This window comes from Anabas testudineus, chromosome 16 (genome assembly GCF_900324465.2).
Source record: "Anabas testudineus chromosome 16, fAnaTes1.2, whole genome shotgun sequence".
In the NCBI taxonomy this organism is placed as follows: Eukaryota; Metazoa; Chordata; class Actinopteri; order Anabantiformes; family Anabantidae; genus Anabas; species Anabas testudineus.
The window spans coordinates 14,317,412-14,334,874 of NC_046625.1; the positions used below are offsets into that span (position 1 = coordinate 14,317,412).

A 17,463-nucleotide genomic window follows, 5' to 3' on the forward strand; every position below is an offset into this window, starting at 1 on the left:
AGACCACACGTCTGAAATAATCTGCCCTCAGAACAGAGAGAACCCTCTCTGACTACTCCCATATTTGCCCGTTTACTGCCCGTGTCTGCAGTTTATAGGGTGAAAGTCCAAAAATATGTCATCTGTATGGTTGTCTGTAAATGCACCAACCACTAATTTGGTCTAAATTATAGTCTGTGGCTGCTCAAGAACAGCATAGAGCTTCTTATAAAGCATGGTGTTTGCATTCTAGGTGTTGCTTGCCTGTGGATTATAATGTATAGGTAGCCGTGTGTCATATTCTGCATTGAATTACTTCATCTGACTATACCACAGTTGTACCCTTGTTTACATTTACAGTAAATGAGAACAGCTTTACATAATATGAGCCTGGCATGCTTGGGGCCACTGGATAGCATATGGTGACCATTTATTGTAGCATCATAAAAACTTGCATTCACGCCTTTATCCTTCCCATTTTGATTCATCTGCAAAATTATTATCTTCTCTGTTGAGCTTAACGCCTCCTAGGGCTCTCTCCACACTGTGTGTCTGCCGCCCGGTCTCCGGCCTTACTAATCGTTATGTCTGTTTAGAGCGACTTTTCTGTCAATCATTGCCACAGTGGCAGTTTTGTTCCCAGGCCTCTGCCCCCCCCCACCACCACCTTCCCGTCAGAAACCCTCCGTCTGAGGAACAGAGGACAAAGGATGACGGATGGGTTAAGGTCCCTCATGCGAAAGCACAGTGTGGAAGGTGTGTGCTGTAAGGGTGACAATGAGCACATTCAGGCAGACACAATACAGTGCTTCGGCCAGTGAGACCAGCAGCCTGTGAGAGTAGCCCAGCATCGAGCCAGTACGGTCCCCTACAGCAGTCAGCCAGCAGCCGCACGCACTCAGGGGTAATCACCAAGTCCTGAACAGCACCCCTATTGACTGGAACCAAATAAAATGAGAAAGGAAACACAGAGGAGAGGAGAAAGAATGAAGGAGAACAAAGATAAGAGGTCTGTTAAAGACAGCAAATGAGCAGGTGTATGACAGACAATAAAACTGAAATCGAATGAAGCTATAAGAGTAGGAGAGTGTGTTTTCTCTGTTTGACTCATCTCATCATCTGGCTGTGAGTCTCACCAGGCCACCACGTGTTGCTGGCCTGTCAGGATCCATGCTCCCTCTGCCTTCCTTCTGATCAGTAGCCCAGCCATCCGCTCATTCTGTGTGCCGGCTCGTCGCTGTGCGAGAGTGTTTATTTTAGAGCGTGTGACTCACACTTCCTGTGCTCTGCCAATGAGGCAAAGCTCTATGGAACAGCAGGACCTCCGTTCATTCTCAATTCTCCCTTTCTCTTTCTGTTTCTCTCTCTCTCGTGTTGCACTGCTGATAGGCCTAGCATGAGTTCTGCGTAATGCGGGGGCTTGCTTGAATGGATTCTACTCTGGAATTCATTTACAGATGCAGCACAGTGGCACTAAAGCTGAAACTGGAACATTTACGTAAACGAGACCTGTTCACATAGGCTGACGATTTGTCCCTTAGGGTGGAGGTTGCTAGGTTTCTGAGCACAGTAACATAACTTTGCTCATAAGGAGGTGATAATTGCAAAGAATCACCTCCAGGGTCCTGTGTTGCAGTGTTGCAGGGGAAACCCCCATGTAATACCTGTTTGTAATCCTATCTGTCGGCAGTGTGCCACCGCCGCTGGATATGTGTGAGTTGAAGAAGCAGCAGCAGCCCTTTTCGTCTCGAATGTGCCAGCACATGTTTTTGGGTCGACTGTGCTGGTTTGTAAGTGCTTTAGTTGCATTGGCAATAAAAAAAAAAAAAAACATGGACATTGCATTAAAAAATTTGAAAAAACACAGCATTACTGTGGTTTTAGACGATGATGTGATTTTTTTTTTTTTTTTTTTTTTTTTTTGGAGGTGTTACTCATTCTACAGGAATATGAGCCTCCTTTAGTTTCTTGATGCTGTATCTTCCTCCTCTTCCTTCCCCCTTTACATTTTGTACAGTGGAAAAATTCATTTGGCGTCTTCCACCCTCCTGCTTTCTCCATCACTCTGCTTTTTTTTTTTTTGTTTGTTTTTTTGCTTTACCCCAGCCTCTCTCTCTCTTTTTGTCCTTCTTTCTCTTCTTCTCTCACTGTCTCTCCCTCTCTCTCCCTCTCTATCTTTCTCTTTCTCTCTCTCTCTCTCTCTCTCTCTCTCTCTCTCTCTCTCTCTCTCTCTCTCTCTCTCTCTCTCTCACTAACACACCCACTCAAACAGTCATATCCGCTCTCACTCTCTCTGGCTCTCCCTGCTTGTCTCGCAGTGCCTGTGAAGCGTCTCTGAGGGGGAAGACCAGACTGCTCTGTCAGGTAATCTAAACTCCAAGCTGTCTGTTTCTTTCCTTCTTTTCTCTCTCTCTCTTTCTCTCTCTCTCTGTACCCCCCTTCCCTGTCTTTCTCTCATATTTTATCCATCTCTGTCTTCTTCTCTCTCCTCAACCTTTCTCTTCTCTTTCACTCTTTATTCTGACATCTGCAGCAAATTAGTTAGTTATCTCAGCAGTTTCACTTTTTGGAATTGTGTACACAGTTAGTTAGGTTCTTCATGTCAATTTGTCATTTGGTCTAGCACAGAGGAGGATTTGTTAAATGTATTTTGGTTTTTTTAACTGTGAGAGAATGTCAAATATGTATTCACTGCTTGAAAGACAATCAAAGTGTTTTGGTGTGTCAAATGATGTCACTGGAGTCTGTGGACATAATGATACAAAGTGAATAGTGTCATAGTGAATATGACATCTTTTGCGTGTCCATCCTGGTAGAGGAATCCCTTTGCTGCTGAACTTGCCATTCATTTTTTTCCAAAGTTTAGGTATATTTTGTGGAATTTGTTTTTATCGTAGTACAGGGTCAAAGCATGGAGCTTTTCTTCACTCAGAGGCAAAACCTTCTAGGACAAACGTTGGACTGTATGGTTAAAGAAAAGATCAATTTGTGAGGCTCCTGTCCGCAAATAAAATAACACCAAACCTGGCAACGTGCAATTTAGCACGAGAGTTTAGAGTTGTGGTCAGTTTGTTTTGCAGTTGATTATGTCACCAAAGGACCAAATTTTCCTCTACAAGGGCTGTCATTAAATTTCCCAGTACAATCTTCTCTTGCTCTTGGGTGTGCATTTAAAGGTGGTCAAGGTGTGTGTTTGATTCAAAGACCAGTATTGGCTTGCGGTTCACTAGCCTGTGTATATAGTCAAAGTGAACACTGCAACGGTTGTGAACTTTCTAGTCGCTTCAAAGCCCTGTGGAATCCTTCGCTGCACCCTCTCGTCTCAGAGGTACAGCGATCCCGATGCATCCCACACAGAGCTGAGGGAAAGTGAGTGAGTGTTCTGGTATGTGGTGTTTTTTTTTTTTTTTTTTTTTCTTCAAGCTTGAGGCTGTTACTAACAGCAGTGACATCCCTAGGTGAGTGTGAGTCTTAGCCTGTGAGTTTTTTTGGTCTATCTAGCATCTGGTTCTGTTTTCTAATAGTTTCTCCCTGTTGTTCTGTGATTGGTGTTAATGTCCAGGCGTATCGGGGACTATGAATTAACTTCATATTTACCTTATACTTAAGGAATGCTGCAGAATCTCTTGCACATGTTAAATGTTGTATTTCTGCATTGAGCTTTGCAATTCAAGCTGGGTAGGCAGTGCTGTTTGTATTTGTCTGCAGTGACAACAACCTGTCATCACTCAAAGGGGGTTAGATGTCAAGGGTCATGCCAACTTGTCGATGCATGCAAGGCCAAGCACCTCACTTCCTGCTGCCAGTGCGCGTCTGTAGTCCGAGAGGATGCTGGGAGATAAATTTAGATCTCTAGCTCCCTCTCCATCTGCCGTTGCTCAGAGTAGGCTGGTTTCCATGGGAACCTGCACCAGGCTACTGCCAGTAAGAGAGAATGGGAAGAGAGAGAGGTGTGTGTGTGTGTGTGCGTGTGTGTGTTTGGGAGGAGGGCGTACAGTATGACAGCAGATTTTTTAAAAAGCACTTAAGAGGCTTTGTTTGTTCTCAGGGCGCAAGGTAATTTAATGTTTAGCTTGTATTTTTATCCATCATTACCAGCTGAATGAATACATGTGGGTATTGATGAGGAAATGAACACAAACTCCACCGGCCATACTCTCCTGTGCATGATAATGAAGTTTTGAGTCTAAAACTGCTGCAAAGCTCCCGCACTTACTTATTGAGAAGGAGTTGAGCTAAATATTTGCTTGTTAATGGCATTTACAGTTTTAGACTTAATAGACACGGCTGAGATGATGAAAGGAGACAGACAGCAGGTGGGTGTGTGTGGTTGTGTGTGTGAAGGAGATGGAGTGTGAGCTCTTCCGTGTGTCAAGGTTCCCTTGGGTGCCTGCATACGTGTCTGTTTCTGCTGACAAAGCCTCTTTGCATGTACCCACACATATGCATAATGTCACACATACAGTATATCCCCCACTCATTCTCTCTGTGGACCAATTGTTAATCACATTTTGGGGCCAGACACTAAAAACTAGATCACACAACAAAGCTTTCCTTACATCATGAGACTGTTGCAGGAATCATTATGCAGTGGTTCAAGACAAACTTGAGGTGGCAATGTCTCACTCAGTTTGTCATTTTGCAAACTGCTGCTAATGTGTGGCTTTGATCTAACTCAACCAATCAAAAGAACCATTTAACAGCTGCATTAGTAGCTTCCTGCTTGCACCTTTGCCTAAAAATAGAGCCGCTTGAAGAACATGCAGAGCACCCTGGCCCCTCCCTCATCGATAAGGTTAGACAAATTTACATAACCTGTGTGTTTTGTCACATATTTTTCACCTACAGTCAATGCCACTGATTTCTGGGGGGGTGTAAATAAGCCCATGGTGCACTGAAGTGTTGTATGCAATTGGCATCATTGGAAATAAGTTATCCCCCGTGGAATCAGGATGATGAGAAAGAAAAACCCCTTGTCAAACATCAGCGTGAGTTGAGCACAGCAGCTGATTGGCTAGTCAGATCTGTCAGACAGGATTGAAGGCTGCTGTGTGTTAGTGGCTATTGCTCTGGGGAGGGGGAGCACTGTACGTTGTACTGTATGTGTGCTCTAGGGTATATGTGTGTTTTGGCTTGATGTGGGCTCGGACCTGGCATGCCTTTCCTTCATCTTGCTGGCAAGGTCCTGACAGTGTGTTCCCCCCCTCAGAGCTGGCAGACTAGACTGCCATGAATAATGTAAGCAGTGCTCTCCCCAACCTTAAAACCTTCTAATCGTCCTGTTTAAGGGCTCCATCAATAGCTATGCCAGAGATCATTAAACCTACACTCTGATAACCGCTGCTGTACATGAGCAAAGACATTTGTTAAAGGAGGGCTGAGGAAGACAGTTTGTCTTGTGCTTTTTTTCCTGCCCTGTCTTGCACAGCATCCTTCTTCTTCACACTCCAACTGCTTTTTATCCTATTTGCTATTTTTCTCTAACCCTCTCCTCTGCTCCTTTTCTCTTTCACCTATTTTCATTGTTGCATGTAACTTTCTCTCTAAAATGTAAGTGTGTGAGGAGCAACACACTGGACCTGATGCAAACTCTTTTGTAACCTCCATTCCCTAAGTTGTGTACATGTTAACCGTCTCTCTGGTTTACCATCTTAAGACGTTAACGCTACCACGGTACACAAACGGTTTCCCGAACAGCCGAGAAGGTGAAAGACAAATGAAAATGTTAATCGTGCAGATTCGTTTTGTTGAGCTGCCTTGTAAATGCTGCTGTAATCCAAGTGTTGGTCTGCTTGGAGAAACGCACATTAAACAGATCATCAGTTCTTAGCAGATGTGGGGAAACATGGTGATGGAGCTGAGAATCTGTCAAGTTGTTTCCAAAAAGGAGACTGATTATTTTTTTTCTCCCTCACTGTAAACTGCCGCTAATGAAGGCTGACTGTGCAGTGTTTTTTATGCATACAGAGAGAGCAAAAGTGTGACTCATTAAAAAAAAAAAAACAACAACAACAAAAAAAACTGTCAGCACTGCTTCGACACCGTTGGCACCTTAAGCTGCAGTTCTCTGTTTGGGCTGTTTATTCCACCACTGGATCACTGAATCAGGCTTTTCTCTTCTCTTCTCCACCTTCCCTCACTTGATCTTGCCCCCTTTTCATTACTGCCTGTTTGCAAGTGGTGTTTGGGCGTCTTCAACGATGGTGGAAACTCTGGATGAGCCTGTGCTGGGACTGTCAGCCGTTGTGCATGGCTCCTGAAAATGTTATGATTGGCCCTATCCATTCCCAAAATACATTTTGATTGGCTGTGATACAAGAATCCATTGTCTGAAGCCGAGACGGAGTGCAGGGTTTGTAGTAAGTGGGAAATATTACAGCACATATATCTAGATAAAGAAAGAGATTTCATTGTAACTTCATCTCCAAGTCTTCACGATCGGCTATACTTGGCTTCTCATAAACACAGCTTTCTAGTAATGTGTGAGTGGGAAATATTACATAGATGTATCTTGATAAAAGGTTTCACAACAGGCTTAGTAACAATCAACCACAGTTGGTCCCTCATAAACACTGCACTCTGGTGGCTGTTCAACAGTAGATTGTGAGGGGCAAAGACTGAATCCTATCTGCTAGAAAGCTGCCCACTCCACGTTCACCCTTCAGCGTTTTTGCCAGATCAGATAAGTCTAGGTTATATTTTAAACATTTGTTTTGACTCGTTGCCCCAACACCATACTCTCCTCTCTTGGTGCCTTTGCTGTGTATGTTGCCTGGCTGGCTCTGCACTGGTCTGACTCCTGCAGAGTGGGCCGAGCATGTTTCAAACCTGAGTCAGAAAGGTCTGCTTTGAATGAAGGTCAGGATTTGAAGGGAAACTTTCATTTTATCTGGTCACAAGTGTTTATGCAGTATGCACACACATGCACGTACAATAATTGATTCATGTGTGCACAGATCACCATGCCTCCTCCAAATGTTAGTAAGAGAACATATTGACCTAACATTTCTTAATAGGTTTACAGTAGGTGTGCCTGACAAATCACTGCACAGTATCAATTTATTAAGAGCTGAAGCTAGGATAGTTGAGAAAAAAATACATGTTGTGGATCCTGTTACCTTGGTAATGTTCTCATTACAACACTGACCCCACTCAACACTACACCGCGACACATAGCCCAATTTATCATATTATGATACGTGGTTGCAATTTTTAATAGAGAGTATGATAAGGGGTCTTCTTCTTTAACATATAGTACAGTTTCTTTTTTTGCAAACTCTTTGGTGTCAAGAAGCCTAAACGCATCTTCTTAAGGTCCTATCATTTTCTGTTTCTGAGTATAAATAATGAACTCTGGGAACTCTTTCTTTCTTACCTTTGTGTTGTTGCTCTTATTTAGAAACTTTTGTGTTTCTCCTTTTTGTAGAGGACTGGATGATATTTTTACCATAGCTCTTTGTGACGGAACCTTTCTATGAGAATATAATGAATGTATTAATGTGTTTCTGCTTTTGTGACTGAGTGCTTCCTTGTCTTTTTCTGTGTGTTTTTTTTTTTTTTTTTTAGACCAATTCAGAAACTAAACAGCTAATACTCTCCTCACCCAACAAAGAAGATGCAGAGAAGACCTTGGGAAGTCTGTTAGAATGGCTGAGGCTGGACAGAAGCTGAGCTGCTTTAGACAGCGAGATGATCCATGTTTACCTGCATCCATGCAGCTCCAGGGCAACTTTTAATGATGACTCATTTGGTCCTCTTGATTAACTTTTGGCCCACACCGAAAACGGCCCTCTGTTTTTATTTACAACTCAGTCTGTCCATGTTTCCCTGCCTCTGACCTCTTTGCTGCCATGCGGTTAGCTCCATGAGGCTCAGAGAGCCCTTCCTTGTGTGTCTGTGAGGCCACCTCCCCACTCTATGGAGGCTGAGCCCAGCTGTCCGGCTGATGGGGAGCGCTCAGGAAGGCAAGAGCAGCAGCATGTGACCGCTGAATCCTCACTCGCATCTTGTCCACGTCAGCAGTCCCAGCAGCCTCCTAATCCTCGTCCTGTACACAGAGCCCTGGGCCGCCTGCAGAATCGCCAACCCAAACGCACTGACCTTCTGCTTCGGTTACAGCAGCAGCAAGCAGTAGCATGGCAGCAATCCGACAACCCGGGTCCCTCAGGAGGCACCTTATTCTCTCCGGCTTCCTCAACGACCTCATCTCTCCCTTCTACGTCCTCTGCCCGGGGTGAACCTGGTAAAGGGATCCAATCTCAGTCCAGCCAAGAGGGTCTAGAAGGGGTCAGCTCAACAAGAAAAGTGGAGAAAAAAACCCAAAAACCAGGGAAATATGTGTGCACTTACTGTGGCCGTCCATGTGCCAAGCCAAGCGTTCTTCAGAAACACATTCGCTCCCATACAGGAGAAAGACCCTACCCTTGTGCCCCTTGTGGCTTTTCTTTCAAGACAAAGAGCAACCTATACAAGCATCGGAAGTCCCATGCCCATCGCATTAAAGCTGGCCTAGCGTCCAGTCGTGATGAGCCCAGTTTGAGTGGACCAGAGGGCAGTGCTGCTGGAGAAGATCATGAGGAACATACAGAGGGAGAAAGCACTGAGTCTGAGGAAGAGACGGGCCAACACAGAAAATCCTCCTCTAAGGAGATGTTGAACCAGCAAAAGAAAGGTGGTAAAGAGTTGCTGGGAGGCTCAGAGGAGAGCCAGAGACCTGAAGACTCCCAGGCTGTAAAGCAAAGACTGGCAATGAGGCTTAGTGAAAGGAAACGAGGCCCCATGGCTTCTCCAGATGACCCTCCATCATCCCTTTCCACCTCATCTTCTTCTCTAGGCCCTGGCAGCAAGGGCAGCACAGAGTCTGGCTACTTCTCCGGAGGCAGTACTGATTTGTCCCAAGTTAGCCCTCCCAGTGCCAGTGCCAAATCCTATGCGGAAATTATTTTAGGGAAATATGGAAGGCTGGGAGGGCAACAACGCAGTCCCCATCAACCGCAGCCTCATTCTTCACTTTCCTCAGGAACAGAGGAAAAGAGCATTCCCTTTGCTGTGCCCAAAACTCAAGTAATAGAACACATTACAAAACTTATCACTATCAATGAAGCTGTAGTAGACACTAGTGAGATTGACAGTGTAAAGCCCCGCCGCTCCTCTCTGTCGAGGAAGAGCAGCATGGAGTCACCTAAATTTACCACCCCTAAAGATTTCTATACATTTGATCCCAAAGGGGAAGCTCCTGGTCCCAGTGGTTTGAGTCACTTCCACCACCCTGAGGCAGATACACTAGGTACCCAGGAGCTGTCATCCATGCCTTTGCTTAGATGCCACTCAATGCCATCATCTACCAGCCAAGAAGAGCCCTCCACCTCTGGTGCAGCGCGTCCCAGAGGTTACCGTCTCTGCCAGTCATTCGATGAGCAGCAAGCAGTGCTGGCGGAGATGAGAGTTGGCAGTGCCCAGCGTATGCTCAGGCGACAGCCTGCTATAGAAGTTCCCCTGGGAGCTGAGCAAATGCTGGAGGAGGCCAGTCCAGCCTCTTACTCATCAGCCAGAGGCAGAGAACTAGCCATGCAGCCACAACAGCAACAACAGCAAAAGAGTCCCAGCATGTTTGAATGTGAGGTATGTGGAGCTCGCTTCCAGTCTAGTGAAAGCTGCAAGGCCCATAGAGACATCTGTCCAGGACAGCAAACACTAGAACAAGAGACTGGAGACACAAGTAAAACGTGCAGGGAGGACCGCCCCCAGATGATGATGCACTATAAGTTTAGAGCACTGGCCATGGCTGTGAGGAAGAGGAGGAAAGAGGAGAGCCTTGAGGAAGACCCCCCCAGCCCTGGGTCTGTAACCGTGTCAGGGAGCTCGGCAGGTCTCATCCCAATGCCAAGCAGACCAGAGCTCAGCCAGGCTCTCTCAGGTTTGTTTATGTATCTTTGCTGTAGTATAAAATAACATTACACTAATGGAATTTGATATATACTTAACTAAATGTTATCATTCCCGAGAAGTATATCAATATAATGTAATGGTAGTTAATTTGTTTTTGTTTTTATGTGATGTATGTTTCTAGGTGTTTCTTTACAGGCTGAGCCAAAACAACAACAACAGCAGCAGCAGCAGCGGGACCGGAAGGGTGTGTCTGTCATCCAACACACAAGCTCTTTTGAGAAGCAGGAGAGTATATCCATGGAAAGTCAGGAACCAGACCTCAGAGAGAGTCAACAAACACAACAACCCGAGCCAAAACCATCACCCTCTACATCTCGCCTCATCCGCCAGCCAAACATCCAAGTGCCAGAAATCCTTGTTACTGTGGAGCCTGATGCTGACATGCCGTCTGTGTCATCACCAGTGACAGTCTCTTCGTCTAAGGTACACCATTAATTAACAGTGTTTAGCTACGTATATATTGTTTATATGCTTATATGTTTATATATTGTATATTATAATAGACTGCCTTACTTTTGTTGACCTATTTTTCAACTGCCTCCCATGAAAAACAAAGGTTTTAAAAAATTACAGATTTCATGTTAAACAAATATTAAACACGCATTGAACTAAGAAATTGGTCTCATTGTTTTTTTTTAGTTCCAAATTCTAAAAGCGTCTTTGAACAGGTAACCAGTCAATGTCCCTGTTTCTTACACAGGAGGCTAAATTAATAAACTATCTCTTCTAGGAGGCAGAGAGAGTGGAGGAGTTCCAGTGGCCTCAGCGTAGTCAGACTTTGGCCCAGCTTCCTGCAGAGAAGCTTCCACCAAAGAAGAAAAGACTCCGCCTGGCAGAAGCAGCTCAGTCCTCTGGGGAGTCTAGCTTCGAGTCTGTGTCTCTCCCTCGCAGTCCGAGTCAAGAGAGTAACATCTCCCACACTTCAAGCCTTTCTGCTTCTTTTGAGGACCCAGCAAGATCAGAGACTGCCATCTGGGTTCCCACTAGCCAAAGCGCCCAGATGTTGATGGTGCCATCTGCTTCCCACCAACACCACCAAAGCCACAAGGAGATGAGGCGCTCAGCCTCAGAGCAGACTCCAGCCAGTTCCCAACAAACAGAGCAGACCTCAGAGACCAGAAGTAAGTCCTTTGACTATGGGTCTCTGTCCCCTCAGCAGTCTTCATCATCCTGGAAAGAAAGGAGAAAGTGTCTTCTCGTCAAGCATGCTACCTTAGGTGAACCTGAGCAGGAGGAGGGGGCCAGCATGAGTCACTCATCAAGAGCAGAGAGTCCAAAGCCTGGGCCGTCACACTCCACCCATCCTCACCTCTACTCAACCGAAGCAAGCTCACGGTTCAGCCTGGAAGCCACAGGAAAAACCCTGCAGCTGTTACAGCCACAAATCTTCCCACCCTCTCAGGATGTGCTCCCTGTGCAGCCAAGAGGCCAGCAAGCATTCCCGCCGGGGTCACTATCACAGCTACTCCCTGTCACCACAGCCATCTCTGAAGTACTGTCCACCCAAATCATCCACAGAACTTTCTTACACTCACAGACAGGTCCTCCACATATACACCCAGCACAGATTCACATGGCTGAACGACTTGGTATACCACTCCATCAGCTGCCTGCTCTAGTTCCTCTCCAGTCCTCTGCCAGTAATAGAGCTAGTCAGGCTCTGTACATGCCCGTTTCCCCAAGACTTACCACACATCCCTCCCCTCTTACTGCAGACAACAGAGTCCCTATCTATTCCATGTCTTCTGTCATTACCCATCAATCAGTCTCTTACCACCATCCACGGCCAGTCATCGCCACATGCTTAGCACAGCTTACACCCGTAGTGTCCCTTGTGGTGCCAGTGCGCCTCCAAACACACATACCTACATTTGCCAGTGCTATGTATACCACCTTGTCTCAGATCCTGTCCTCCAACCGCATACAGGAGCCCATTACTTGCACAGCAATGGTCATTGTGGGCCAGATGGAGCGGCAAAAGCTGCAGAGGTCTTACTTGAAGGTCCCTTACCCTGACAATAGGAGCCACGTTCCCCTGTCTCTGCCTGTAGATTTGGCCTCAGGATCTGGGGAGGGATATGGTCCACTCGGGGCTGGAGGAAGTAAACGAATGCTTTCTCCAGCAGCCAGTCTGGAACTCAGCACAGAGGCTCAACGGCACCAGAAAAGAGTTAAAGAGGAAGAGGAGGGAGAACAACACAAGGCAGCAGAGGAGGAGGATGTGGAACAGGAGACAAGGGAGGAAGAAAAGGATAAAGCCAATGGGAGAAAACTGGAAGAGGGAAAGAAAGAACAACCACAACCAGAGAGTGTTGAGGTGACAAATGTGAAAGTGGAGGGTGAGCAGGCACAAGTGCCAAGGAAAAATAATAAGGAAGAAAAGAGTAAGGGGGAGAAGGAGTCTACTGAGAAGACAACTCAAAAAAAGGAAGGGGTACCAGTTGTGGAAGAAGGGGTTGGGACACCTAGCAGCCCTTCATACCCCAGCCTTCACACCTCCACCTCTGTCAACTGGTGCTACCTGAACTATGTCAAACCCAACCCATGTGCCCAGAGGGACCCCCGCACCTCAGTTTATTCTACCTGGAGCGTCAGTGCTCACAACCCCAATTTGCCGGGCCTCAGCACTAAGGTGGTCTTGTCTCTACTGTGTTCGAAACAAAAGCACAGCTCAGAGACATACACCATGGCCACAGCCCCAAGTCCGGCAAGCAAATCAGCCCTTACAAGTAGCAGGAGCCCACTTATGTCAGAGGTAAACATAACCACAATATACACATGTTGTATTTATGCATTCATAAGTTAATGTAGACCACTCTGCTAAAGACACGCTAAGCTTGACTGCCATCTCTTTTACCCCAGGTGTTTACATTACTGGGAGTCTTCCATGAACATTATTATGTAGCTCAAGCATATGCAGCTTGTTCTGCTGCATCAGTTCTGATCCTTTCTGTTGTTCAAATGTTAAATCAGCGAGGTAGTCTAAAATAATTAACAATTTATTTTAAGTTATTTTGAATCTTTCTGTGTGTCTTGAGTGTAGGTACATGCCACCCCAGCCAGCACCCTCACTGAAGTGAAGGATCAGGAGCAGCACGAAAAGGAGGAGAAAAAAGAGACGAGAGAGGAGGAAGGACCCTCCACCTCTAAACAGAGTGAGCCTCGCGTTCGCATCTTCGAAGGAGGGTAAGAACTGCAAGAGCGAGACGCTTCCTTCACACCTCAATATTTGCAGATAATTGCTGTGCCTCATTACACAACCGAGCTCTTCTACTGTCACAAACCAACGTCTGATGACAGCAAAACGGCAACCATGGAGAGCTGACACGATCGCGCAGAGAATTACAGTAACAGATGGGAGACAGTACAGCCCACGGGGACTTTATTTGTACCTGCAGCCAAGCTTTTTCCTCTTACTGCTGGCATGAATGTTTTAGAAGTGTTAATTTGGAGAGATGGCAGTGTTTTCGTGTGTGTGTGTGTGTGTGTGTGTGTGTGTGTGTAAAGGGGAAAAGGTTGTCTCCAACTTCACTTTGTCAGACTCTCATTAATGCCTGTTTTTATAGTTACATAAGTTACCGACAAGACGCGGTATGAAGTAATCTGCAAGCAATCAGAATTATAGTCGTTACCGTCATGTTTGTGCACAGTGTGTACATATGTTTGTCTTCAATCATGCCCCCATTTGTACACTTCACTCAGCTCACATATTTGCGCTTTACATAAATGCCTGCATGATGGTTTCCAGTGCAGTCTGCCTTCTTTCCAAGCTTTATTGTGTTTAGAGCTGAGAGCGTCTCCAGCATCTGATTCTGTATAGATCTTATGGGAAGAATAAAACGGGACCTGTGTTTTGTATTTAGGTGCAAACAGATCCAGTGTGAAGGAGCTGTCTGCTTAAGAGTAGATAACACACTAATTACAAGTCTTTATCATTTGCAGCCACTCATTAAACATATTTAGGAAGTGCATTTTCATCCATAATCAGCCTGCAACTTCCTGCTAAACCCTTGTCGGTCTCTCTCATATGACTCTTCTCCCTCTCTGTTCATGCTGCCTGTTTCATTCTGGCAGCTCTTCCACTTTTACTTACCCATGTATTATTTTCTCTTCATTCCTTCTTAACGTCCCATGTGTGTTCTGCCTGTGTACCTGTACCCCTTCACATCCTGCTGTGTTTTCTCCATGCATGCAAATAAGCAGGTACTCACTCTTTTACACAGCTCAGTGCTTTGTACCCTAACTTATCATGCCTGTACCTTTTCTCAGCACTCTGAAATCATGCCACTTATTATTTTCAACATTATTTAAAGATAAATCATGCAGATTTGTCCATGTTTCAATGACACGAACAATGTAATTCACACACGTGAAATGGGTATTGTTTACAGTATGTGTGAAAATGATTAGCTCCATAAACTCTGCACCAGCAGTCTTAGTGTTTTTCCATATATGCAGCTTTGAAATTTAATTGCCTTATCAATCTTTTACTGTGTACTCTGAATGGAAGTATTATTCTCTCCATCTACCATAGCAGCTACAGTAGTTGGTCAGATTGGTGGTTGAGTTTACTGAGAGACATGCTGTTGATTTAGTGCTCAATGTGTGAAGTGCAACTTTTGCCTTGTTTTTCCTGAGATGTGGGTGGGTATTTTTAGCAGTCGCAAGAAATACATGCCAGTAAACATTAGCCAGCCCCTGAATGAATACAACATAATGCCACAGTTGAGACTATTTTGCAGTTGTGTAACAATTTGTTATGATTTGCTGTTGCTGGTTCTGTTATACAACCGGGAGCATTCACAAGCACGAGCTTTTGTAGATGTGGTGCATATCCTGTAATTAACAGTCAGCACACATTGGATATTTACAATTCAGAATGGATTGTACATCTCTTCGGGAGTAGTGAGAGCAGATACAGTTTTTCATAGAGGACAATTCATTCAGATATAAAACGTCTGCGGTCCACAGAGCCCATAAATAACTTTTTGGTAAACATCAAGATTATGTATAAACAGTGTTTTTACAGACTAGACCTAAATGTGTTGCTTGATTTTTAAATATAGTGTCTATTTTAGGTTTTTGGTCATTGCCAGGCCTCCCTTCCCTCTCTTTAGCTGCTGCTGTTGTTGGCACAGCCACCAGATTGCAGCAGAATAGCTGGTGTTCTCTGTGTGTCCAGGGAGTAGTGGAAGGACTAGCCAAGGGACTCAGAGATGTTGGGGTTTTGGTGGGGCTTCCCCAAACCGCCTCCATAAAGAGAGCCTTGTTTCCCATTTTCTCTTGTGTGTGTCTTGTGTGCATGTGTATGCATTTGTACCTCATACCAACCCACATCGACAGTCATTGTTATTATTAAAGCTTTAACAATCAATGTACCAGTCACCAGACAAACAAAGTTAGTGACCATAGCTGGTGTAGCAGCCATCTGCTAAAGAATTAATTACAACTAAAAGGCAAATATTCTTAACTCAAATGAGCATTTAACGAATAATGAAAATATGTGAATTTATTCTCCTCTCTCTTAGATATAAGTCCAATGAAGAGTATGTTTATGTGCGAGGACGTGGCAGGGGAAAGTACATATGTGGAGAGTGCGGCATCCGCTGTAAGAAGCCCAGCATGCTGAAAAAGCACATCAGAACGCACACAGATGTCCGTCCGTTCAGTTGCAAGCACTGCAACTTCGCCTTCAAAACCAAAGGTGCTGGGACAGTTTACAAGTCACTTTAAGTACTTCTGTTACTAATATTTCAATTACCACTAATATTTCAATTACTTCATTCCAACTGATTAACTTGACCCATGTTCAGATTTCCTCATTTGTGTAAATCAATGGAAACTGTAATATGCTTTTCCTGTTGATTCCTAGGAAACCTTACCAAACACATGAAATCAAAAGCTCATGGGAAAAAATGCCAGGCAATGGGAGTATCTGAGTCATCACTGGATGAGCCGGAGAGCGAAGAAACAGGTACTTAAGAGGAAACGGGAAGGCAGCTGACATATTTCCCCTCCACTATAGAGAAATATTACCATACAGCTGGATGAACTTCTGCTAGTGAAGAATTGTGGCTGCTCAGCACCGACAGCTTATGCAACACTATGTTCTATTCTCCTCCCTTTGGCCTTGCATAAGACGTATGAAAAAGTGTAAAAGATAAATAAATGAACAATACAGAGCATGCCTCAGTCTCCTGATGTAGTTGTGATAATCTGGCAAGTATACGTTGTTCTCAAGGGTGTGTTCCTGGCCAATGACAATGCACAATACCCTTCCCCATCCAAACTTCCATTCCCTATCAAAGCCACAAAATAGCCTCAGAGCCAGCTACCTCATGATCTCCTCCCTAACCTTCCTCTACTACCCCTCCTCCTTCCTGCTGACAGGCTACACTCATCACAGCCAAGGACGCGTCATTTAAGTCGTCTCTCCATTCACAAGGCTGTTGAGATAGTTTGTGAATAGAGGCATGGTGCAATTCAATTAAATTCCGGTCTTTTCATCCTCAGTCTATTTATAACGTGGGTTTGATGGGTTGTGGGTGAGGTTTGTCAGAAAGATACACTGTGCTGTCCTAACTCTTTGTGCTTGTTCCTGAAAATTGTTCCGTCACTGTGTTTTCATGTTTCATGTGGAGATTTTTCTCACGACTTTGCACATTGAGTGCAGAGTTAGAACGTCTACAACATGGATGTAATCAGACGTAACCTAAAGGTCGTGTTTGTTTTGTTTTTTGTTCTGTGTCTGCACAAACAGCAGGAAGTGATGAACGTGTGTGTGGCTCAGAGGAACAGGAGGAACATCAGTTTTCAAATGTGGAGGAGTCTGAAGATGATGATGACAATGATGACGAAGATGACGAGGAGGAGGAGTCTGCGTCCCATGACGACCCACCATCCTCCTGTTCATCTGACACCCACTCGTCAACGGGAGGGCATTCCAGCTGCAGTAGGCACTCTAAGCAGGGTACCTATGACCTCGAGCCCACAGGCTCCATTCCCAGCCCGGGTCAAGAGCGCTCCCCAAGGGGAGTTTGGCCGAGCAGACGGGCCGCCTCACCAGGCAGCAGGAGAGCGCTGTTCTCCCAGCGGGGATGGAAGCCATCGCCAAGAACCTTCTCTCCTAGCGGTGAGAGCTGCTCCCCCAGCCGCAGCCTCTCCCCTCGTCTGGAGCTGTCCTCACCTATCCACAGCCTGTCCCCCAGGACTGAACTGTCCTCACCCAGCCGACATGTCTCACCCTCACCTGAAAGAGGACCATCTCCCATCAGACCCCTTTCTCCTCTTCGTCCCATTTCACCCAGCTGCTACCGTACGTCACAGGCTCGAACCCCTCCCTCGCCTCTTAGGTTACAGCTCAGGACCGCCGGATACTTGCCATGGGAGAGTCCAGATACAAAGGGTAGTCTTGTCAAGCTGGTGAGTTTTGTTTTGTAATAGATCTGTGCAGAGAGGGATTTAGATTTTGAATAATAGACAGGAACCAGTATCTTGAGTCCTTAAAATGTAATGATGAAGTCTTTGCTCACCCTA

At 45.3% G+C, this 17,463-nt stretch overlaps 1 protein-coding gene across 3 annotated transcripts in view; it reads left to right on the top strand.

Moving 5' to 3' along the window:
• LOC113169035 (HIVEP zinc finger 3) overlaps positions 1-17,463 on the top strand; it is a 35,998-nt gene that overhangs the window by 16,928 nt on the left and 1,607 nt on the right. Inside the window, exons 1-8 of one of the 3 annotated variants that reach the window (XM_026370163.1) lie at positions 2,239-2,343; positions 7,546-9,895; positions 10,049-10,350; positions 10,658-12,682; positions 12,971-13,113; positions 15,456-15,631; positions 15,800-15,901; positions 16,688-17,349. In XM_026370163.1, the coding sequence (XP_026225948.1) occupies positions 7,897-9,895; positions 10,049-10,350; positions 10,658-12,682; positions 12,971-13,113; positions 15,456-15,631; positions 15,800-15,901; positions 16,688-17,349 (5,409 nt within the window). In that variant the 5' untranslated portion in view covers positions 2,239-2,343; positions 7,546-7,896. Of the gene's footprint in view, positions 1-2,238; positions 2,344-7,545; positions 9,896-10,048; positions 10,351-10,657; positions 12,683-12,970; positions 13,114-15,455; positions 15,632-15,799; positions 15,902-16,687; positions 17,350-17,463 lie in introns of those variants that run through there. The other 2 variants (XM_026370162.1, XM_026370164.1) reach the window with 2 other exon arrangements.